Genomic DNA, 26,292 nt, shown 5'->3' with positions numbered 1-26,292 from the left:
GTGGACTAGTCATCGATGACTGAGGAGATAAGTAATAGGGTAATTCCAACTTTCTATACATAGCTAGTATGGTTGTCACAAAAGGGGAAGTTTCAGACACGAAACAAATCTTCCACTATCATCTGGAACTTCCTCCCCAGCACATCTATGATTTCAGTGCTTGTTTTACATTTTTGCAGTGTCTTCAGGCATTTGTTAAAAAATGCTATATAGAGACATTGTATTCTAATGACAATAATAATAACGATAATGATAATAATAATGATAATGATAATGATAATAATAATAATACTACTTATAATAATAATAATAATACTACTACTAATAATAATAATAATAACATTGCCTGACATTTTACAGACCAAACAAGCACTCCATTAATCAAAAAATATGAAAATAATCTTCCAAAGATTTGCAATGAACTCACACAGACGAGCTTGGTGTTGTAAAAACCCCTCTCTTTGTTTCTGAGGTCAGAAAGACACATGTGGAAAATGTGCGCGGAATACTAAAAAGGCACGTGCACAACCAGACAACACTGCAGCCATGTGGACAGGAACATATCGAGGAGTTCCTGTGGATGAATAATATACAACCCAAATGAGCTGAGAAGCTAATGGGAAGCAGGGCGGCGCAGGCACATGGTTGGTTCAGTTACCCAGAGCACGACGACTAAACGCGAACATCGCGATGTTAATACCTTTGAAGAAGACAAACTTCCCCTCGCTGTTCTCGTAGACGGCGTCTATTTTGGGCGGCAGGCCCCTCCAGAAGACATTGATGAGCATCGGGTATCCTGGCATGACGGCGTTATCTCTCACCCGCCAAAACCAGTGGTCCTGAAAAAGAAGAGAGGACGTGCAGTTTAAAGTGAAAACTGACAAAGTACCTCGATACTTAAAGTGCAAATACATGTACTGTAATAAGTTTGACATTTTACTTCTGAAATGTAGTAGAATAAAAGTACAAAGTCAAACAAAGTACTTCAAAGTACTTTGTTTTCAGCAGAGCTGGCTGTATGTGTGTGTTCATACTGTAACGTGATCGGTGAAAGGATGACGGACATTAGTTAGAGTTTAAATTAGTTAAGAGTTTCCGGAACAGACACAGTACTGTCCTCAAGCAGAAAATCCCCACATAATGAACTCTGCACACTGCAGCACAGTTGGCAGCGGTGACATCTGATACGGGTGAACTCAGGCCAATGTCTTGTTTTGCGGCTCTTTGGCCGCTTTGACAGCCGCGATGCCTTCAAGGTCCGTACATGTTTGTTTTTGTGTTTTTTTCCCAGGTTCCCTGGAAAGCCCGGGGCAAGCAGTGCCGTACACACACCGATCCAGAATAATGTATACGCTGGGAAAACCATCAAGTGACGGAGGGGCAAAGTGATAGCCAGTGGGTTTATGAGAAGCCAACAGTCTCAGATTTCCTTCAGGGTGGAAGCATGAGTGCAGCCGAGTGGAAGGTGTGTCTTTTTGATGTTGGATGAAACTTGATAACCAGGGGAGCTGTGTGTGTGTGTGTGTGTGTGTGTGTGGGGAGTCCCAGCTGTGAAAGCCATTTGGACTCAGAGAGATGTCCAAACCTTTGGTAACGGACAGCCAATTGAACGGACCGAGCATTGGGGCCAAAAAGCCAGAGTTCATAGACAGAGAGACAGAGGAGACAACACATCATCCCAGGCTGCCTCATTCACAGCGAAAGCTAAACAAACAGCTCGTTCATCAAACTACAATCTTTCTTTCACCCTCTAATCCACTTGTTTCTGTGGGAGTCTTCCTTCTCCCTAGACTTTTCCTCCTCTTTCTCTTCATTTCCCTCATGTCTCTCTCTCTCTCTCTCTCCCCCTCACTCTGTACATACGGCCGACATTGGTTTCAATTGTTCAGCGTTTTCTCCTACAGCATATACAGCCCAGCCCAGTAATTGAGAACAGACCAAACTGTGAAATCCATGCCATTTGAATCATTTTGACTTTACATAAGAGAGCGTGTGCTTAACTCCCGCCCCAAAGTGCTACTCCCACTCTGAAAATAAAGCGCGGGGGCGAGCAGGTCTCACTTGAAGAACATTTCAGCCTCCACTTTTGGGAATGCAGGAACGTCTGGAATAATCACAACAGGTTCGGTTTCAGCTGAAGTTAGAAATATTATACTGAGCTTGTCCAGTGCAAGTGCACCAATACAGTGCAAGAGCAGCATGTTAATACTGAGCAACACATACATCGGCCAAATTGTGGTATAGTAGCATTTCAATGATATTTAAATAAACAGGTCACTGGAAATATAACTGCCAAATACCAGCCATTCGAATACGAGGGCCACCGATGGTACGGTTTGGTTTGGTTTGGTACAGTACGGTTTGGTATGGAGAAACCCTGGGTCAGGCTTGCATTTCGACTGAGAACAGTGGGCGGGGTGTGGGCTTGTGGCTGTGTCAGCGAGATACGTGGTGTGACGAACGATGACATCGCACACGAACACACCAGACAACAATGGAGGACATCCAGCAGCTGCTCGGTTTGTGGCCGTTTGTCTCAACAAGACTTCAAGCTTTGTATGAGAACAGGGTCCCAAGGGTGTTACCTTACCTTACCATACCATTTTACTCTGGTACCCCCAAGGAAGGGAGCCAAAAAATGGAACGGTACCGTTCCACTTGTCAGAAACACGGCTATAGATGAATCGGTTGAGGTTTCCTCCACATTTGAAAAAGAGGAAACAGCTGAGAGATAAAAAGCGACCACGAAGAGAGACACAACAATTTGTTTGTCTTTCGGTTTCGATGGATAAGAGGGTCGTTCACCTGCTTGGTCGCACAGTCTCAGGGGGCTTTCATTAACCTTCGATCGGTTCGTTACGACCCCGCAGAAACGCTGCCAGTTTCTGGGATTCGCACTCTCACACTCATGATATTTCAGTTCTAATGCACTTTTTAAATCCAGCGCGAAACGTGGCCTTCTGAACTGAACATGATAAGAACTTCAGGTGCAGCTCAAACATCTTCACCCGCTGCACACTTGCGTTTGTTTTATGTGTCCTTCACAGTTTGCAGCCTAATAAAAGTGGAATGATGTGGTGTTTGATCTGAGTAAAATAAAAAGCTTTACAAGGCTGGGAAGCACATTAATTAACTTCCACTTCATAATACAAACAGGAGGAGCGACTGAGGATGAAAAGAGGAGAAGAGCGGCTCTGAAATGATCCTTTATACTTTATCATTCAGAATCTCTTCAATAATTGATGATATTAAAACATACCAAAACAGGCGGAATGAGAAATGCAGTCAAAGTACTTTCATCATTTGGCAGTCGAAAAAAACAAAAACAAAAACAAAAAAACAGAACAAACTGGAGAGTAAAAGGGTCAGAGGTCATCGGCAGCATCCAGGTCAGGGTTAGTGAGCATCTGTTGCTGTGAATATGACAGACAGCGGTGCTTGGATAACCACTCTGCTGAACTCTCACTGGGTTAATGTGGCATAACTCAAAGCCAGGAGCCTGATATCAGTGTTCACCTGGATTTCTCGCCCAAAAAGACTTTTTTGAAGCATGTGCAGTGTTGTGTGTTTAGCCGCCGCAGCGATGAACAGTGACGCAGCTTCTCCACCTGTAGTTGTTTCTAATGAAGACATATCCCAGTTTAATGAGTCAAGAAGGCTTCCCATTTCCAAACCCCAGAGGGCGGGTGATGTGAGGTTTCAAGGTTGGATTCTTTCACTAACACAATTAAAAAAGTTCTATAACAGTGTATGAGTGCCATCATCTTTGTGCATCGCCCTTATTTCTTGTCTTGTTTCTTGTCCATCACTGATCTGAGGCAGAAGAGTGACATCCAATGCTGTATATATTCATATTCTGCTTTCTTGTAACACATGTTTTTCAAAACTTCTCCCAATATTTCAATACAGGACATTTATCATATCACATATCAATGCCTCACCAAACGATCTCGAAACTTCTAGAAGAAATGTGGTAAAAGTAAACTTTAAATAAGAAACAGAAACGAGTGCACGTGTGATGCAGGTAAACTATCTCCTGCTGCTTCTATCTTTGAATCGTCTGAAGATAAACATGCATCATTATAGCCACATTTATAAGACCACGAAAAACTTACAGTATCTTGAAAAGGATAAAAAAAAAAAAAACTGGTTGACATTTTAGTGATGTGTTAAGAAATTGATAACGACGCTCCTGTGCGTCAACGCGCCAAACGTGTACAATAAAACGCCAGACGTGGGGAAAAGACGATCACGTTGCAATTGAAGAAGACAACAAAAAAAAAAAAACTGCACATTGCTTTGTGATTGATTATCTGTCACAGAATCCTGCGCAGTGATAACAGCAGAGTGGGGATGAAAGCTGTGTCCATCACAGAGAGGATGAAGTGCAGTATTCTCAAGGCTCCTTTACTTCACGGCCGGCGGAGAAACTGTTTCTGAGAGCCGGAGAAGATCGATACCTTAGTAAATATTGAGGCGACCACGAAGATGTTAACTGTTTGTGTGCAGATGACTGAGTTTACACCTGAAACTGTTTGGATAGTAAGATTTAGAGGTGCTGGTGGACTTTGTCCGACTTTGTAACCCAAGCAAAGCAAATCCTCACTTTCTTTCTCCCTTGTTTTTTTCAATCTCATCCTGGCATTTAAAAAAACTTGGTTTTAAAATGATTAATTTTTACTTTTGTAAAAACCTAATCATGTCTGTTTCCTCCTCCCCCCAGAAACATGGAGACACTAAGACGACTGGATGGTGTGCTGCTTCCTTGACCACTGTGTCCTCATTAACGGTTGTCCAAATCAAAGCGTGTCACCAACACCCGTGACCGAGAAGTCAATCCTGAAGAGCGAGGGACCCTGTGGCGTCCCAGCGTCCCCTGCTCTAAATCTGTCCACATCGAGGAAGGACGTGTCTCTCAGCGACAGAACGTGGGACTGTTGGCGAGGAGGAGGAGGAAGGATGGCGGCACTTTATCTTAGGCTGTGTCGGGATGAGAGGCGGTCAGTAGACTGATGAGAGGAGAAGGTTTTGTCTCCATTATACCTGAGTGTAGCGCAGAGCAGGAGAGCCATGCAACATAATTAAGTGCCGTTACATGAAAAGCTGCGGTGAACTCTCGTCTTTGCCCAATTTATCCTGACAATGGACGGGACAATTCCTAAATGTTGTCTTTTAATTCTCCGCACTGAGTGTTATGCAGAATGTGTATTGTCTAAGTCAATGGAAGAATTTCCTGGAGATAAAAGCGAACACGGAAAGTTTAAGCCTCATTTTTCTTCTCCGTACTGAGTTTCAAAACTATTCTGTTAATTACGAAAATTGGATTTTTCCAGCTCGACGAACTGCCAAATGCAGGGAGACGCAAATTCCGTGTCTTTATTGTACTGCACCCAGAGCCTGATGGGAAAATGAGTGGATTCTTGGTAACCTACTGTCTGGCTATTGTCTGTCAGCGGCAGAAACCCGGTTATTTACACATGCGTCTACAATAAGACTGTGGATTCTCCGACTCCAGTGGGAAAACATGTGGTTTGTGGCTCCGCAGAAGGTTGAACCTGCGGTGACCGCAATCATAAAAAAGTGGTAGCTGTGTAGCTTTAGTGGGACATTTACTGGTGACACTGGCTCCACATGGCAGGGACCTGCGCGCGGTCGTCCATGACCCGTCACTGACCCCGCGTCACCTCAGAGCGGCTGTAAAACAACCGCCTTAATAAGCGCGACTCGAGAGCTTTGAGCATCGACTGCCACTTGGCGGCAGTGACCTCGTTACGCCAGCATCTGCGGTCGCTCGCTTTGGCACACTTCGAATCGGACACCTTCTCTTTGACTTGATACGCTTTAAGTAGCCAGAACAATTCGACCCAGAGAGGGGCGCATGCAAATGATTCATTCACTGCCAGCTCAACTTTAATCCACTGTGGTAAAAAAAAGAGAAAAGCATTAACCTTTCACCTCCTTTACAAGGGCTCATCACCGAGGCTAAAGGGGCACAGGACTGATTTACCACAGCAGCTGTACAGTCTCATGTAGCTTGACTTTTCACGGATGTGATGACTGAAACCTTTTTTAACGTCCTGCTGTTACATGTATTAGAATTCAACTTTATGACTGAATTTCTGAGGTGGAACATTTCGAAAACCCCTGTCTCTGCATGGAGATGCAGGGGCTGTGCACAATATTAATGTTCCTAGCTTCAGCCAAAGAAAAGGCTTGGAAAGTCTCGCAATGGAAACAAAAATCTCTCACTGGCATCCTGGATGTTCCCAGTAGACACACAACTACACCTACTACTTTTAAAAAGGCAGAAAACCTATTTCTGAGATATGGCACCAATCACAACTCTTCTCATTCTCATTCTTAATATGAGAAATGTTGACACACGACAAGCAAACCTCGGGCATGTCCAACAAAACTGGGCGTGGACGCTCCCAATGTGTTGGAGCAGATAAAGCCTCCTTAAACCCCAACATTATTCCGTGGTACTTTCGCCGGGCCACCTGTGAACCTCGGGGGCTCTCAGACCGCCAAGATGTCTGCTATAATCACTTGGCAATGACTGGACTCGATCCCTCCAAAACAATCAAGTACTCGGGATGACGAGTGTAGCCAAGTCGCACAGGATTAATGGACCTGCGGGCAAAAGTAACCGTGCGGACGGTCAATCCAACAATCAAGCACAGGAGAGATCGGCCTCATAAGAGGAGACTTAAAAAAAAAGGAAGAAATGAAACAAAAAGCAAAAGCGTAAATCCTGCTGTCAGCCATCACTTAACCAGACTTCACAATCATTTGTTGACCTTGGCGCGCTCCAGAGAGAATAAATCGCGCTCTGCGTTGCTAATTATGATTCCAGATCAGCTGCTTACACCCAAACGCCAGAGACATGAAACCTCAGTGAAGTTGGAGAAAACTGGCTCACACTTTGAGTCAAGAAACATCAGGAACGTGAAAAACACTGAATCAAACCTGTGATCTCCCACTGAATTCACTTCCACATGTGGATTTATGCTAAATGCTGAGTCCTAATGTTACTGGTGCGTCTAAGGATGTGAACACAGTGGTTTTCCAACTGCACTCCATTCAAAGACTCTTTAAACATTCATTTATGCCCCTGTCATAAACTTAAATATAAAGAAAAACTGCTGTTATGAATTATTTTACTCCAGGTAACGATTGAGATTTTGCTTTTCTCTGTGAGCGTCTGTCACGTTACATGAGGAACATCAGCAGAAAATCACATTCACATCGAAATGAGCTGTTATCTGTGCTTTAGCTGCTGCACAGTTGATTCCACTAAATTTTTCTTCATAGGTTTTAGCGTCTAAGTACGTTAATGTTACGTTCCATCAGTTCTGACGCATTAAAATAGAGCGGACTGGCTCAAGTTCGATACTGCATCGACACATGCAGATCAGATATTCTCTGTTAGAATAGCTCATCTCATAAACCTCATGACCCGCGCATCAATTTATCAGGGGTTTATATAGACCATCGAAAAAAAAAAACGACATTATTTTCACCACAAAACCAAAATAGAGCAAAACATTTAGTTTGATACTTCCGCAGGTGGCAGCGCCGAATCCAAGCACGGTGAAGGAGGAAGGCGCAGGGTCACAGAGAACAAGACGGGTTTTCCCCTGTTCCACAGGACTCTTATTTAACCAATAAAAACTCTATCTATTTATATCCAGAGAAAATACAGCGGCACTCACACGAGGCATCAGAGCCGCTCTCTTTCTTCTCTCTGCGGAGAACATAGGAGCGCTTTGTATTGCCTGCAGGTTTTTCTCTGTTCCTTTTCTGCATGTTGCCAAGGTCTTGTGCTCGCAAGCTTAGACCAAGGATAAAGATGCATTAAGGGACATGTGTGCTTTTTTTCTCTTGTACAGGAATAAGAACCAGAGTGTTCTGACAGAAAGGGCAACTGTGCTGCACCGACCGTGCTCCTCCCCCCAGTAAAAGATCCACTTTGTTCAAATTCTTCACCTGGAAAAATCTCATTTTAGACATAATAGACATAATATACCAAAATATTAAAGATATTTCTATAACCACAGTGTCAGTGTTCACATCTTAAAAGTCCAGCCGATTTGTGGACTAAGGCATAATCAGTTAGATTACTTCCAGGAGAGCTTTTTGCACACTCTGCCCACAGTCTGAAGCAGATTAGCAGAAAAGCTCTTACCCTCTGTATATTTAGGTAATCCTTCAAGCTCTGAAGAAACTTACACCCCAAACAACTGCCGTCAGCTGCATCACTCTCCCTACGCAGCGTGTTTTCAGTCCTACAGGCCAACTGCACGGCTCGGAATCTTTTTTTAAAGGGCCGATTACTTATATTCAAGTATATGTTATGAAACTGCTCATCTAACAAGCTCGTATGAGGTTTTTCACACCGCTTAGAAACTGTTTAAACAGCTTCTGGGAATAAAAGCGTTGTTTTTTTTTAGAAAACTAAAATAAGAAATCGGTAAAGAATATAACATAAAACAGCTGCTGTGTTTCGTTTGAAATCACAGACTCTCACCTTGAAGACAAACATCTCTCTCCTCAGGATGGCCAGAGTGTTGAAGCTTCCATCACAGATGTTGGGCTTAGCGTTGGGGTGGGACGGTCTGTCTCCCGGGGGCAGCCTCGGAGGGCGAGTCTGTCTGTCTGGCTTCCGTGGGTCTGAGGGAAGATGGGAGCGAGGAGGGGGCGCCGTCGGCAAAGGTTTGGTGGGCTGGGGAAGCTTATCAGGAGGCCCTGCAGAAAGCAAGAGAAGTTTGGATATGACCAAAATGTAAAGGTTTTGTTCACAGGATTCCAACAAAGAATAAATATCAGCGACAGCATCACTCATAAAATCCTCCTTCCTGTAAAGCTCTCTAATTAACATCTGTGAATCTGATCAAAAGGGGAATTTGTGTATTTACTGAAAAATACGCCATTGTGTGAACAGAAGGAGTAAATACAGAACTGTAAATAGGCTGCGGTCGTGTGAGCCAAAGGCAAAGCGCTCCAGGGTAATTGCTTTATCTGTAACTTGTGGTAAATGGTGAAAGAAGAGATTAGGTAGTGGAAAAGAAACAAAGAGTAGTCGAAAAAGACATGACGCTTAAAAAGGGAGCGCAAGGCCAGAGGCAAAGGAGACTGCAGCGTCGCAGAAAACGAAACAAAAATACCTCTAAATATGTACAAACGACTGGAAATAGAGGTTGTATTCTGTGCAATTTAACATCCATGAATTACACAAGAGGGGGAGCAAGTGTGTGTGTGTGTGTGAATAAGTGAGCACACGTCAACGCATGAGTACGACAGAGAGCGTGACGATGTGGATGAGAGCTGTGAGGATGTGTTTGACGGGCCTGCTGATGCAGGGACTGCGGTAACTCCCACATCTCGCCCCCCAATCACCCACAAACGTTACTTCCACGTTCCCAAGTCTGGAATAACAGTTGCGTACGTAGAGCACAGGAACCTGCTTTGAACAGATGTGGAACTATTTAAGAGTCAGTGGTTTCAAGGAATGAGCCGTACGAGGCGTGTTTGTCGCATGACTGGAATCATTAAAAACCGAATTATCTTCAGTAAATAAAACATGATGTTCACAACATCTATTTATTTAAATAGTCTATTCCAACTACCACTACTTATGTAACACCTTTGCCAACGTGTATGTTTATATTATCCTTCACGTTTCCAACAATGACTATTCTTAAACACTTTTAATATTGTTTTCCTTCTTCTTTAGGTGTCGCCACACTGGATCATCTGACTGATGGATAATGTAACAATAAAATTAAAAACTTGACTCGACACAAGGAACAAACCTAGACTCTCGTGAGAACAGGTGAATATCACGTAGTGCACCTCTGGGCCACAGTGAATTGGACAGATAAATAAACACATAAATAGTCAAATTAAGAGGTGTCTGTACCACGTACCACACAATACCAGCCCATTTGAAGCAATGGATTGAACTAGTCAGTCTTTATTACACCGGAAGGGTAATAAATAATAATTAGCCTTATTATTTGGGGCAGCCCGTGGCCAAGTGGAAAGGGAACTTAACTTGTAACCAGAGGGTCGGCTGGCCAAAAAGGGCTGGGGTACCCCTGAGCAAGGTACCCAACCCCCAATGCTCCTAATTCTAGGATGGGTCAAAATGCAGAGGAATACTTTCCCTAAGTTCCCTTAATTATTAAAAATAATAAGTGAGTCATAAGTGATGACACGATTCAAACTAAACTAAACACTCTGCTTGTTTTTACTGAAGGGATGTGTTGCAGCACGTGGATCAGGAACAAAGTCGTCCCATTAAGGAAAAAAGTTGCGGCGTGACGCCTGATGATGACCGACTTCGGACGAAGGTCCCTCCAGCCTTTAAGATGACAAAATCAATTCCTTGTTTTCGGTGGATTTGCTTGTTGTTACGATAGATTCACGCCGCTGCAAAGCTGTGCTCTCTCTCTCTGTCTCTCTCTCTCTCTGTCTGTCTGTCCCTGTCTGACACAGGAAGAATGATTATGTGCAGCACCAGGACAAATCCATCCGTGTCACTGGTCACTGGCCCGACAGAACATACACCGGTAGAGTTCAGCACACAAACTTTGGCACAGCAGCCTCTATTGTCACTCTGGCCGCGTGTGAGTGTACTACATGCTTGACCACAGGGGCAATCAATAACAAACAATGATCAACCCACAAAAGCAAGCCGGGCCGGACTCTGTCCTCAGCATAGCTGACAGCCTGTCTATACACATGTGTGATATAAACTGTATTTATTACTTATCACCTAAGTGAATAATTCACTGATCCATCAAACGCCTAAAAATTGACAATAGCCAAACGACTGAACCAAACCCAGGAGGACTCACCATAAATCTTCTGGATGCCCAACAGGTCGTCCATGGGCAGTTTGAAGTTGTCGGTGTCCATGTACTGGTAGAAAGGAGCCATGATGGCCGTGGGATCGTTGGAGTGCTCCAGGCCAAGAGCGTGACCAAGCTCGTGGACCGCTACCAGGAACAAGTCGTTACCTAGAAACAGACACAGAGACGGAGAGGAGAGAGCAGGCCTGTCAGCGCAGTGCTCAACAGCAAAATGTGTTTGCAGAGATGAGTAAAAGTCTTGGACAGCCTCCGGTTATTTTCTGTCACAGTGCAGCTACTCAGATTGAACCTGTTCGCGTTGGCAGTGCTCGAGCGGTTTCTCTGGGTGGTTTGAATAAACAGGAGTGGAAATTCACTTATGCAGTGGTATATGGTATACGGTACAGAAACATACAAAACCTGGTCTCTGCACCAGGTTCAAGGTTCACCTTTTGACCCAAACCCCGGTTGTACAAGGCTGGAATTTGGGGACGAACCAGCGTGAAAAACAACAAAGGAAATCACTCCTCTGTAATGTTTTGCCGAGATGTCGCCTCCGACTAACGAAAAAGCTCATCATCATTGCACAAAAACCCATGACTGTATAATTAGGGTTCGACTTCTGTCTCGTGTTATTTATAATGGCTCAGTGTCTGTGGGAAGGAGCTGTGAACTTGATTTTAGTGAGATGTGAAAAATGCCACTGCTGCACTTCGTCGCAGAGAACTTTTCCACTCCGTCATGAATATCATGAATATAAACCTATGACAAACTCTGCTCTCGGTGTTTTTGGACCCACACACATCACAGAGACTATAAACACTGGGCTTTTTCGACGGGCCTTTTTTGAAATGTGCCGGTCAAAGGCTAGAAAAACTTTGTAATTGAAGATTGTCCCTGTGATTCTCTCCCCACCGTCGTCCCTCTTCAATTTCGCTTTCCCCTGCTGTTCTCACCACAGTGAGAGACGCAACACGAATGAAAAGTACATCACTTATTCATTGTGATTCTTACTAAAGGGGCACACTTATCTGCTGATGAATAACACATCAGCAGCTGCTACAGTACAAGGCTTACCAACGTTCCACTGAGAGAAAGCATTATGTCAGTCAGTCTTTAGAATAGAAGCTTGATATGAGTTTGGTTTGGTAGGGCGTGCACGGTGCCTGATGGCTGTGTCAGTGAGCTACGTAGCCTGATGTAGCACCAGTGCACCGACAATGAACGACGACATTGAACACAACACAACAGATTGGTTTGTTTGTCTCAACAAGGAGTCGAGCCTTGTATGAGAATAGACTGCGCGCGTTGCAAGGAGTAACGCTTTCCACCCAATCAGCTGACTGTCGTAGGGCTCGCTCCTATGAAGCTAGAACAGCGACAGTAAACGGAGGTATTGGAAATAAATATTGGCATCGAAACAACACTGAAAAAATGTTCAACTGAAAGATAAAACACAAACATAAAAAAATCACAATCTCACAATCACAATCATTTAATTTTTTATTGATGTCTGGTTTTTTTTTTACGCTGTCACTATTTTGACGTGTAGAGGAGGGACTTGAGGGTACGATGTGCGTGTAATTTGCATACCAGGGCGGGAACTGTTCTCGCTCCATAAGCTCCACCCGTATGGATGAAGACAAGACACAGACGGACGATTGTATTACACACGAGGTTGTGATGGAACGTGCCGTCACCTGATGTTACTCAACTCACACAGACACTGACGAGCACTGCCACTCAAATGTATTCATTTCCAGTGAAACGCAGCACAAGCGCAGCCGAGATGAACCGGTCAAGGTCCCGATGTTTCAGATGCTGCAGCCACAACAGCTGTGCGAGTAAACAGAAGGTCTATCTCTGTCCTTCCCTCATTCCAGAGTTAGCCTCCTGGGGACATTTGAGGTCACTCGTTTCCTTCAGTTGCCTATAAGTTATGCTGTGGTAGACGGGAGTGTCCCACCGGGGGCCCGGGGCCACAAACACGGCCAACGCGATGTGCACTCCCTGGCTCGCTATCAGCTGGAAGGTAAACAGAGGCTACACAAAGGAAATTGTGACGAGCGGCAAGAGCACGAGACGGACAGCGAAGGGTGAGCGAGACAAAGAGGTAAGTGAGGAAATTGTGCTGAAGACGAAGAGAAAGCGCACAAAGCCGTGGGCTGGAGGACAACAAGAGTGGGTGAACACACGGATTAAAAAAAGGTGCTAGGAAAGGCGGGAGGAAGGGCACTGGGAGCGATAGCTGCGTGAGGAAAAGGCAAAAATACAGGATAATAAATAGAAGAGGGAAACTGAGGCAAGGACAACGATAAGACTCGGGTCTACTTGTTATCTTGTAAGATGCTCCAAACACAAGATGGAGGTGATGAATTATACAACCGCAACCTCTGACCTCAGCATTTGTAACATCAGCTTCCTGTCACAGACCGCGCCTCGGCCCAAACATACAAAAGTAGAGCAGAAAAACAAAGAAGAATGGTGTTGTAACCCGTGTGGTTATTCCACCGAGTTCAGCAATAATTCATTGTGAAGATAACTCCGGCATCTATTTAAAGCACAAAACCTCCATCTGAAGTAACAGGGTTCACAGGTCCGGTACTGTTACATTATTGAAGACTGTTTTTTAGGCGGTCAGCGATCACAGCGAGCAGCAGCAGCAGCAGCAGCAGCAGCAGCGGTCTCACCAACACTCTCCTCAGGACAGGTCAAGGTTGCAGCTAACGAAATGGCGGCGCAGCGGAGAATAAAAATAAAAGGAATAAAAAGACAAGACAAGAGTGGAGGAGGAGAATCTCTGGAGATTTATGAGCAGACAAACCTCTGTCTGTCTTTATCCACAGGGGGCTGCAGTAAAGCAAACAGTGGTTGTGATTAGACACTAGTAAACTCTACTTGCTCTTTCCGTCATAATTTACCAGCTCCCTACAGATGCCACTGCTGCTGCAGCCCATCTGCCGGCCAGGGGCACACGTGACGTGGGAGTACTGGATATCACACACACACACACACACACCGGCCCACAAATCAGAATCAGGGCCCAAGGCACGGCTGTTCAATTGCAGTAATAGCTTGGGTTGTCAGCACATGTCTCCAGGGGCCTGTAAACCTCTCTGCTTCTTAAAGTTTAACTAAGTGCCCGTGTTTCACTCAATTCACTCAATACAAAATGTCAAACACAGGCCTGGGTGACCAGCAGGCTGTCCACCTGTTGTCTTAACTGTCCTTCAAAGCCTCTAAAACGCCTTTACCTCCTCTTATTATGGCTTTAATGCGTCAGTGAATATTAATCTGCAGCTGGAGGTTTTCAAAAGTTTAGTTCAGTTGAAACATTGACACTGTAAGAACATCTTAAACATCTAGAAACCTTTCTTTTCACTTTCTGGGGCACATGCTATTTGGAAAACTAATGTTCTCATATTAGGCAAAAAAATGCCCTTCTGGGTTTTTTTTTGGGGGGGTGGGGCTATATATATATGTTAACACTTTCTACTTCAGTATTGAAAAGTTTGCTCTTATGCCGCTGCTGTTGTTCTGTGACCAGGTGCATAAACGCTCTCCACTGTTCATGCTCCCACGAAGTCTACCCGAGTAGATGACACTGCATTTTCACAAAAAGCTGTGGGTATTGCAAGGATTTTTTCTGGTGGTTTGATAGAGTCACATGCATTACGTCAACTTTGTACTCAAACTGTGTCATTAGAAAATTAGATGTAGCTACTATTACATTTACAAAGTGTATATTAAGGCTAAAATTGCTGTTTTCACACAGGTGAACTGAAAATATCAAATTTAAATTATATTATATATTTATAAATGACTTTTACTACCAAGATCAATTATGTCTTATAGCTGCTACACATTTCATTCTATTTAAATCTTTTGATCTATAAAATTCAAGGTTCAGGTGTACAGGAAGACACCTGATATAAAACACCTCGAATCTTAATGGTAAGCCGCGCTGTTGCTGTGAGGTATTCTGCTGCTGTTGCCACTGGATGTTGTTTCTCTGAGCCAGCGCACGATCAGGATTCAGACAAACCTCAGCCCTGAAGGATTTGGTATGTGAAGACCAGAGAGGCACAGTGAAACAGTGATGCACTGGCATCTCAACCCAGTGTCTCAGTGCCTGGCTCAGAGGGTCACAGGCACACACACACACACACACACACACACACAGAGTGCTCTGCTGGCTGCGTGTCCAGCGGGACAGAGCCGCCACTGTGAAGACAGCAGCCAAAGTAGAATGGCTGCATTCTGCCTCGCTTCCCTTTTCACTCCGTCTGCTTCGAAACACGGCGCGAGCTCATCAATTTACAGTAGCGACGGCTACAAACATCGTGCCTCAGTGCGCTGAGGCACATTTCACTGACGGATAAATTGTCTGCAAACATTTTACCAAACGGTGATTCATTGTGGAGATTTCAAATGGCTTTAATTGGAGGATGTTCATTATAAATTCATTCATTTTTACTTTATTTTTTTTAAGTGACAGCTTTAGCAGACTGTTTATCACGGACGGAACTGCGACCATGTAAGGCTGAGCCGTTAGTGTGAACTCTGACTGAGCCACTGTCAGGATGGTTGAGACCAAAACGCTGCATCGGCAGAATCAGCATCATGCACTTTTGTGATGGTCTAGTGTGTTGTTCTACTTGCTCTGCCTTCCCTCTCTGCCCCTCGCTCCAGGCAGTTGACACTGGTTGAGCAACACTTGTCCTGTTGAATCTATTACGCTGAACTCTCACAGCTTGTCAGGCTACAAACACACAGCTGATGGGTGCGACATATGGACACCGGGGTGATTATTTATTTACAGGGGCTGCTAGAGATGTTTCCACGGTTCCAGATATCCAGAGAGGGCATCCGTTCTTCTTGTCATGCTTATCTCTGTGCAGCACCTGCGAGCGAGACGGGGTTGTGTGTACATTTTCACTGTGATCATTTATCATTAATAATGTATTCACAAGTGGGTGTCATGTGTACGTGTACGTTCACCAGTTCACACACACACACACTCAAACACAGGTTTACGCAGCTATTCTTCTTAGGACACAGCCTAAACAAATGTATTATCTCTAAGCTAACATAGTAACCTCCCTTTAACACCTAATTATTAACTTAACCGAACCACAATTTATGCTAGGAGATCACTTGTAACTGCACTGCGCCCTCTACTGGTCCACAGGTTTATTACTTCAGTCAGTGTGATGGGCTTCTAGGCTGTATAGTTCGCACTTGGTTTAGAAGTATTAGATTTGTGTCACTATTATCAAGTCTTGCTTGCTCCGACACTTTAGCCCGCGAGTACTTGTGGTCCATTGAGCAGTTGCTTGCAGCCAATCAGCAGGCAGCTTTCTAAGACCCGCCCATCTTCAGAATCACAAACACAAATGCAGGGAGCTAGCAAGATTCCAAACACAGCCAACAAAAGTGTATTTTCAAACAAATAAAATACAATCATTGGAAATGATTACATCAATATTTTATTTGCCACTTGTGTTTTTTTTGATTTTGTGGTCAATTTTTGTTCAATTGTTTGTTCAATTCATAAAGTGTTGCCTGCTTCTTAAAAAGTGTTGCTTGCTTAGTGAAAAATGTTTGATGATATTGACACAAATCTAATTCCATACAGTATATAAAGGTTATAAGAGTATATAAGTTTGAAGACGACATAGTTTCCAAACGTCTACTAAGGATGCACAATATTATCGGCACGATATTGGTATCGACAGATATTGCCCTTACAGTGTATTATAGGAAATCAGCAAATACGGCTAATGACTAAAGTGTAATGTATTTTTCTTTTTGCAAAATTAAGACATTTTAAATCCACATCTGCTGCGAAATGAGTATGAAAAATATTGTGTTAGACTCACAACAAAAGAGACTAAAGACCTCTGTAGTTGACGTATATATTGGCACCAATTATCGGCCCAAGCTCTCCAGATATATCGGCATATCGGATAATAATAACAACAGCATGTGGTTCCCCTGGTATGGTAAATATCCAAACTGCTTCCACCTTCAAAAATACAAAGGAGACTAATGTTACACTTCAGCTCCACTTTAAGGTCAGAGGCAAAATTGCTTGAGTGGTGTTAAAATGTGTGAGGTGTATGCTCTGCAGAGTGCATTGTTTTGTTTGCTGAGGATTATGGGTACAGGGTTATGAGAGCATCTGACTGACCGGTGGGAGGGCAAGGCTCCCCAGGTGCGTGATTTGTGAGTGTGCACGCGTGTGTGTGTGTGTGTGTGTGTGTGTGTGTGTTCAAGTGTGGGGGCGGAAGAGAGCACTGCCGCCCACAAGGAGGTTGTTGCCACTGTCAGTAGGCAGCCGTCTATTTCTAGTGTCTGCCTGCTTGGCAGCAAAACACTATGATTTCTCTGCTTTCTTTCTCTTCATTTCATTCCTGTTGTGAAAGAGTGGAGGCAGTGATTTCAAATGCCTCGCCTTTGCACACAGAGCTCTTTGTGTTCGTAAAAACCGGACGCTCACATCCATGTCACGTTTTCACGTGCAAACAATAAAAGATGTTTACGATCGGCATTGCACAACGTGTGCTCGAATTCATCCGACACAAATGTAATGCTAAATTTGTAAATCCTTTTGCTGTTTTATCAGCCGATGACAGCCCATAATATGTTACAGATCGCTCCTCAAACATGAGTTATACTGTGTACATGTATACATTTCATCACATATGGCATCAGTTGTGTTCGCAATGTGCTTACACTGGATCATGTACCTCATACTGAACGGTTATGTTGAACGGCATTACATCAAGCGCTGCCAACTGTCATCCTGCATCCCTGAGATAAGCAGCCTACAAGGTGGAGAACGAGTGCGTTTGTGTTCCACGTATTAACCACGTTGTGGGGACTTGTCTTCCTTATAGTGACAATAATCAAAGTAATGTCCTCTAAAGACAGGGAAACCAGACTGTGTGTGTGTGTGTACATTTCGTGAGGACCAAAAAACTTAGGAACCATAAGACATGAGGACATTTTGTGTTTTGAGTACAGTTAGGTTTTAGGGGTTAGAATTAGGTTTAGGGTCCTCGCTAAGAATCCTGTACAAGAAGGTGTGTATACGTGCGTACATGTGCCTGTGTTTGTTTTTGTTTTTGTTTGACTGCCTATTTCCTCCCACAAATGATTCTACTCACAGTAACTCAATCATCACTTATGTTCATACTGTTCCTCAGGATTTTGTGACGACACAAGGAGGATGACAGACCCAGATTAGCGTGAAATCTTGGAAATATCACAATTTACATTTGAAATTGACCCACTCTTAATGCTCTTAAGTACGGCACACTTCACCATGACAACAGATGAGCTCTTTGAAAAAGCCTTTCCCCTAATATTTATATTGAGGGCCACACGTGAGTCTTTCCATGACGTCAGCAAAATAAAATCTGTCGCTTCATTGGTATAATGACTGGAATAACATACAATGGCAGAACTGGCTGACTGAAAAAAGAAAAAGAAAAAAAGAGTGTGCAACCATAATCTGACAGACGGACCAAACTCTCTGTATAAACTCAACTTCTAAAACTTCATACAAGGTCAACATAGAGAAAATCCCTCTTCTCATCTGTCTGGTGCCGGTCGTTAGATAAGACGCAGCCACATTTCAACACTGTTTTTGTCCTTTTCTTCTACTTTATTTCCCGGCGCTTGGAAACACACACAGCTTCATGCCACCCTAAACCTAATGAACGTAACGGAGAGTGAGTGAGGGAGGAAGAGTGACTGTTTCCTCCTCATCACCCAGTAGGAGTAATATCCTAAAAATAAACCTGCAAGGACACCATATGTTCTACTCCTAAGCCGTATCACAGAATTTCTCCTCTCTTTTTCTCCAATTCAGAGAGTTTTCTCTTTGGTTGCAAACTCTCGCTGAAGATTGATCTCCGGTCATCGTCCGCAGCTGTAAATGTACAGTTAAGTTACAGGATTGCGTGTCAGTGATGAATCACTCTGCTGATCGATGTCAGGGAGCGGAGGCTTCTCTTCTTCACGGCCATCAATCAGCTGATCAGCGCCACGCCCGTCCTGACATCCCCTCCCACAGCCAATCATCACTGTGTTATTGACTCCCCCGTCTGCCACTGTGTGCTGCTGTTATCTACACAATCCAAATTCATAGTGTATTTTTTCCTCCTGGTAATGGTGTGTTTTTCTAATCTATTTGGTTGGTTCTCGGAGAAAGAGCGAGGGAAGTAATAAAACCATGGAATCTTTCATTTCCTGTGTGTAGGTCTGGCCTGGATACTGTGTTATGTTACAGTTTTCCTGATACTACTGGAGGCTACGGGACCTTGAAGGCATACCAGGCCTTATAAGTCACCCTCGGGCGAGACTGGGTGTTTGTGTACAGTCACGGTATGCAGCGGTGATGAGGTTTGGTGAAAAAAATCCAGCCTGCCTGTGCATGTGTGCGCGTGTGTGTGTGTGCGTACGTGTGAGTGAAAGTCAGAAATGGAACCCATCTTATCTATTCCTGTGGGCATGGCTTTGATTTTTCACAAAGAAAAACACAGCGGCGTCAGCCCACAAAGATGACCTTGTGATAAAGCGCACCGCATGTGTGTGTGTGTGTGTCTGCACGTTCACCTCTTTTGTTGTGCAGAATTGAAAAACTGTCAGGGGAAAAAAAAAGAAAGCAAGCACCTTCCGCTAATGTGCTCCCTTTCATGAGTGGCCGCAGCACATTGAGATCTGATGAAAGGAGTCAAATCGTCTCTACCGCCGCGAAAAACCTCCACAGTGCTCCCCTCTGTCCTCCGACACTCTTGTCTCTGTACCCCCGATCTATCCGCCCATCCATCCTACAGAGTATTTGCCGATCACTCACCCACTCTATTCCTGGTCTCTCTCACCGCGTGTCACCCCGACTAACGTCACACTGTCGCTGTGCTGTCCTTAACAATGTCGCGTGAATCCCCAGCTTGAGGTGAGATAAAGTGAGATGCACTAACGCTACAAGATCAGAGGGAAGAGAAGGTCACAGAGTGCCTGTTTTTTTCATGTATTATTGCAGCCCACAGGCAGTGAGAGAAAAGGGATCTGATCAGCGAAAGATGTCAACACCTTTGCTATTAACTATCGGATATATATATATATATATATATATATATATATATATATATATATATATATGTATATATATACACACATATATATATATATACATACATATATACATATATATATATATATATATATATACATACATATATACATATATATATACATACATATACATGTATATATACATATATATATATACATATATACATATATATATACATATATATATATATATATATATATATACACATATACTGTATATATGCGGCCCAAAAAGCAATTTTCCCATAGACCACAATGGCAAAAGAGATGCCTGTAAAATTTTTCAGCGTTTATCGATCTTTATGTTCTATATATTTTTTAATTCATGGAGTTTCATTTTTGTAAAGACTTCCTAAAGGCCATAAAAAGCCTAGAAAGAACAGAAAGCATCACATGCAGCAAAGTGAAGACGCTGAATAAGGACGTAACAAATGCAAGGACACTGAGTGAGCGCTTATCTTCATTGTTTTGGTCACGGAATAACACGTTCTCGTTCCTTTGTGCCTTAAATCAAGTCGTCATTTTTCATGAAACAAAAAGCAACTTATAATGTTGTCTACTTCAGTTTGAAGGAGTCAAGTGAAGAGGTCATCTGAGGAGGACGGAGGCTCGCTGCTGCTGACTCTGGTTATGAACATTTGGCCATGATGGTCTGCGGTTGATGAGACTTTATTTTAAAGCAGCCAACAGGGGAACAATAGAAGTTTGAAGATGCGGCGCGTTTACATCAACGTGTTTGCAACAGCGTCCTCTGATGTTAGAGCAGTCACCTCTTCTTCAAGTGTGTGATGCAGCAGACATCACACCATGAAAACATCAGAGCACACACACACGCACACACACACACACACACGCAGCCGCTGCCTGTATCATATATCCAACTCTTTTAAAATGCCATTAGTTAATCCTAATAAGAACCTCACTCTGCTGTGTGGGCTAAAATAAGTGTGGAGTAATCCTGTGTCCTCAAATGTCTCCGATTGTGTGTGTGTGTGTGTGTGTGTCATTGAGAGAGTTGATGTGTGAGCACTCTAGCACGTTTAAATGTTTATCTCCATCGTCAGCGGGGATTAATCCTCCAATGAGCATCTGTGATGTCACCATTCAAAACAAAAACAGCATGTAAGGTCCAATGCTGGCAATGGTCGCCGTGACAACTGATCCTTCCCGACAACAGTGAAAGGGGATTAGATATGACAGGCACAGGCGGCTTACTGGACAGGAGCTCATCTCTGGTGTGCGTGTGTGACTTTGAAATGGAAAAATGAAAATAAATAAATGGAAGTGACTAAAGAAAGAGGGATGAGATTCATGGAGAGAGATGGGGGCGAGTGAAGGATAGATAGATTTGTGATTACAATGATTTACATCTTTTTATTTATAATATTGGATTTGGGAAATGTGACAAACATTTTATTCATATTTTTCATCACCAGTCATCTCAATATAAACCATTCTGCGTAATCTGGCCGGTCAGCAATGTAACATGACATTTGAGTACAGAGGAGAAGGGCAAGAACGCTTCCATGGCTCACAGAGCTCTCCATCACCAAATTTCAGATGAATATTAACCCTGATCTGATCTCTCTCCATGTCCTTTTGCCAAAAAAACAAGCTTTTTTTTAGAAGTAAATCCAGAGAGTCACCTTAATTTGGACACCTTGATTTACTTCCTGCCACTACAGAGAAGCTTGTCTCACTGCGAGTACTGACTTTCGATCAATACGTCCACCCGTGGCTTTAAAAAAGAAAAAGATAGTTTTCAGGTCGTGAAAGGTCCAAAGGTGCTCGTCTTGTTATCTTTATGTACATTAGAAGGCCTGGAATTTCCCGAGTTACTCAAACGCAACTGTCGGCCCAATATCAACACACAGAGACACAGGTGTGACGTCGCTCTGCTTAAAGCAACACAGTGTCGAATTTCCTAATGTCTCCAATCATTTTGTCGACTTACAACAGGGTTGAATGGCCGTCCCCGTCAAAGTGAGTGCATCCACTACGGAACTTTGCCGAGAACCTTCAGGTAAATAAGCCTCCGCCAGCTCCGTACACATGAGATGAAAAGATGCTGCCATCGTAATATAGGATGTGCAGTGTGTCCTGACCTGGGAAGACAAGCCTTTGATGGCCATGTTGGGTGACACCGTGGTGACACGCGTCCTGCCGCTATCACATCGCCAGCAGTGACATCAACACCCTGAGTCCCCGATGTCACACATGCCTCCCGCCTCCACCAGCCCATGAAATGAATCATTAAACTCATACCACAAATCATATATCTGCATGAACACCACAGGATTAAAAGAGATGATTGTGGATTACAGGAGGAAAAAGGAAGACTGTGCTTTGTGGAGAGATTCTCACAATGTCTCACCAGAACTCTTAGCATCTCATACCTGGTGAGAAAAGCACAAAAAGAGTTCCGGGTCTGAAGATTAAAACCTCAGCGGCTTTTTGTAAACTTCCAACAACATGAGTGAACATGAGAAAGCTGCAGACTGATCAGGACACAGAGACCTAATCTGGACAAATTCAAATGATTAAACTGAGCTAATCCTGCACACACCCTGCCCAGACTCGTCTATGTTCTGACAGAATGAATGAATGAATAAATGAAGGAAGAAGGAAGGAAGGAAGGAACAGAGCAGTCTACTCACACACCCCAAACCCACTGGAGGTCTCCACCGCTAAGACTGTAATACAATAAAAGCACCATTCCAGTTCTATTTCCAGATTCACATTATTAGATTTTCATAGATTTTGTCTTATTTTAGTCTTGTAGCGACTGCTGCACGGATGGAAATAAAGCTGGGTAGTGTTTTCTGGCATCTCGCACACATTCACATTTGTGTTTTGTGCTCGCTCCGTTATTTGACAGGATGAATTCAGTGTTGCGTTAATAGCCCGTCTCTTTTCTCTAACAAGAAATGTGACTATATCACTGTTTTAGTTATCAGAGTAGGGAGTTGTAAGTCAAGATATTCAACATCAGGTGGCATAAATCTGCATTTGCCTTCCAAAATGCATCACGCGGGAGTGGAAGCAGAGAGCAGGCAGCGTTCAGCCAGTACCATGTTCATATTTGGCCAAAACGTCAGCTGGAGACTGTGTAATAGAAGTGCATGATGGGATGTTTTCACAGCAGCGTGGGCCGCAGCAGTACAGTGTTCAAACTGCACTGACGGGGGAAAGAGAGTGTGTATCTGGATGGGTGTGTTGTACAGGGTGAAGCACAGCAGTGTGTGTGTGTGTGTGTGTGAATGAAACATCATTAGTTTACTTTATTTGGTGTGTTATCGAGGCTGCAGGAGAGATTCTGCTGAGTTGGATCAAACGTGTTCTCACAGGTTAATCACAACATGTGAACGGAGCCTTCACGCGTCCCAATTCACTCTTCCACGCAAATTCCCTGCACAGTGCTCGTCTGCTCTCCTTACGATCACTACAGCGCTCGCTCACTCTCTCGTTTGTCTTGCGAGATCCTCAACCTTCAATATTTGTCAAAAGAGACCCTCTGCCACTCTCTCCCTCTCCTCTTCTTCTTCTCTGTGTTGTGTGCTTCCTGCTAGTAACTCCTCTTTTCATTCTCTCCGTCTTTTAAGTGTCTCTTCATCTCCATCGCGGCTCTGACTCATCACTCCAGTTGCAGGCGTTCGTGATGACTTTAAACAGGCACGTCCACCGTTGAATACCATTTTAAACAGCATCATTCAAAGAAATAGACATACTAATATTAATAATGTAATCAGCATTCTTATAGACCATTTATAAGCTATGCTTTCACTATATTTTCTCTTTGCAACTAAAATAAAAAAGGGGGATTTAGTGGGAAAAATGGCAACTTGATTTACGGGACAAATGGATCGTGTCCAAAAACAATGAAGACAATATCATTCACTTGGAATCTGCCATGTTTTTCGCAGCCTTTTATAACACAACACAACACTGGCACCAGCATTTTGTTACCACTGCTTTGTTTCTTCATGACAGTGACCAAACAGGGTCATTCGCCGCCTCTCTGACTGTACGATACCTTTGTTCGTCCTCACACATTGTCTCTCTACTCGTCTAATCTTTGAGGAAAACTCTACCATCACAACAGTGAAAGCTGCACACGGTTCAGAGGTCAACCTGGGAGCTTAGTCAACTAACAGCTGGCTTCCACTCTCACACACACAGACACACACAGGTTTGTGCAGTTATCCACATTGAATTCCATTCACTGGGACCGTCTTATACTCTCGCCTTTGCAGCAAGAAGTCCCGGGTTTGTGACCCAGTCGGAACAAGGGCGACGTTGCATGCATGGATGGATGGATGGATGGACGGACAGACTTATTCAGACCTTTCAAATGAGGTTCTGCATTATCAGGACCAGATTTTGGTCCCCATGAGGACTACCGGTCCTGACAAGATCAGTGTTTATGCCAAAAAAGGTACCACAGGGGAAACAAATACAAGCACACACACACACACACACAAGCAAAGATCTGCTGAACCTCCTCGAAAACAATAAACAGCATCACAGCTGTTCGACACGCAAGCCACACACAACAGAGTGACACAGCGAGGCGGCTGAAGGCTGACAAGCTGCATAGCTCAGGGGGTAATCACTCAGCTCTGCCACTACTGATGTGACTAGTTAAACAACAACAAAAAGAGAAAAGCCTGAGCGAGCGTCAACGGATCACACTGGAATCACGCCGGGGCCGAGCGGGTGATCGACGGCGTCTGAGCGCCCGTGGTTTTATCTCAACGCTTACACACAAACACACACTCACTGGGGCGGCAACAAAACAAAGGTGACCTACAACTCACAGCTGTATCCGAGTGACACTGCCAGAGCCGGGGAGGTGAAGCTGCTGTTGCTGCCCACTCTACATTTCCAGCGATACACGACAGTGCATCGCGGTGACTGCATGTGCTTCGGTGAGAGTATTATGCATCATAACACAAACTTCTTCTCACGTATTTACCACTGATTTGGTTTCAGAGACGGTGACAACATGAGACGCATGGTCTACAGACATCCTACACAATTTCATATGCAGTTTGTTTCAAAAACCCAATTCCAAACCAATCCAAATAATGACATCATCACATTATAGCCAGCTCCCTCAGTGACTGGTCATCTGTGAGGTTTGAACTCCTCTGTCAGATCCCATTAGAACAAACTGTTATGATCACACTGAACCCGTGTCCCATTTTATTCAAATGTTGTTTTCATTTGAAATGGAAATAAGCCACGACAGAGATGGGTTCACTCAGCAGACGGGGGAAGTGAAGCAGGGTTTATTTTAGGAAACGCAGTTATCTACATGATTTTTGTCTTGTTTTTTTTAATGAATTGATGCAAACCTGCTATGGTTCCTGAGTGGATTTGGGTCAGGTCATTTTCAGGTTGGGTTCGAGCAGGGTTCAGGTTGAGTTTGTGTTTGTTTTAAATCGGAAGTAAGTCCGGTTCTTTATCATCCAACTCGCCAGAAACAACACACGTGATAACAAGCTAGTCACTGCTTACCATCATGGTTGGGGTTTCCCAGCGTCCATGGCTCATCGGAGTCAAAGTGTGTGTCGCCTCCTATTCCCGGCCCTGGGAAGTAGGCGTGAGCCAGGAAGCCACCCTCGCCGTCAAAGGGTGAGCTGTCGCCATGAAAACCTGAAGCAAAGATGATGGTGATGTCTACGTCTTTCTTGGTCCTCTCCAGCTCGCTGTAGGGCACGGCCTCAAACCGCAGCGGCGTCACATTTTGCCACACATCGAAGGCTCGCCGAATGGCGTCGTGGGTCTCCTCCGCACCCACCTTTGGCGTCACGTTCTTTATGCTGCGGGGACACATGAGACAGGGGACAGAGATATTAAGACTATGGACGAACACGGCCGGATGAAGTGATTTCTCCTTCAACCACGAGGATCATATAACGGTAAATCCATTTGGTAACTCTTGCATTCTCCAATACTCAAATAATCCCGGGTTTAAACAGGTTTACACTTGATTATACAGAAATAACAGACTGCTGAATGTCACTATTGACCAATTCCAATCACATATTCAACCGAGCCATGTAATAAGTCGTGTTTCTGAATTACAGGAGTAACTATCTCCCCTTTATTTAGTTTGCTACTGGTGTTCATTCTGAATAAACAGTAAATAACAGTGACTTTTCCACTAATTGAATAAACAAAAAAAATCAGCTCTTTTGTCTGCCAAAATAGGCTCGAGCTGCAGCCCTAATGTCAACCTACGGAGTCACACTACGCCAAAAGGACAAAAATAAGTTTGCCGCTATCC

General features: G+C 43.8%; 1 protein-coding gene across 2 annotated transcripts in view; it reads right to left on the bottom strand.

The window, feature by feature from the left end:
• LOC122775300 (matrix metalloproteinase-16-like) overlaps positions 1–26,292 on the bottom strand; it is a 61,925-nt gene that overhangs the window by 9,315 nt on the left and 26,318 nt on the right. For both annotated transcript variants that reach the window (XM_044035157.1, XM_044035166.1), the window contains 4 exons: positions 25,521–25,825; positions 10,863–11,024; positions 8,531–8,748; positions 701–839 (listed from right to left, as the gene is read on the bottom strand). In XM_044035157.1, coding sequence (XP_043891092.1) covers positions 701–839; positions 8,531–8,748; positions 10,863–11,024; positions 25,521–25,825 — 824 coding nt within the window. The remainder of the gene's footprint in view (positions 1–700; positions 840–8,530; positions 8,749–10,862; positions 11,025–25,520; positions 25,826–26,292) is intronic.

The sequence above is a fragment of the Solea senegalensis genome, linkage group LG1 (assembly GCF_019176455.1).
Source record: "Solea senegalensis isolate Sse05_10M linkage group LG1, IFAPA_SoseM_1, whole genome shotgun sequence".
NCBI classification, from domain to species: Eukaryota; Metazoa; Chordata; class Actinopteri; order Pleuronectiformes; family Soleidae; genus Solea; species Solea senegalensis.
The sequence above is the reverse complement of the archived record's forward strand: the minus strand, read 5'-3'. Positions and strand labels throughout refer to the sequence as shown.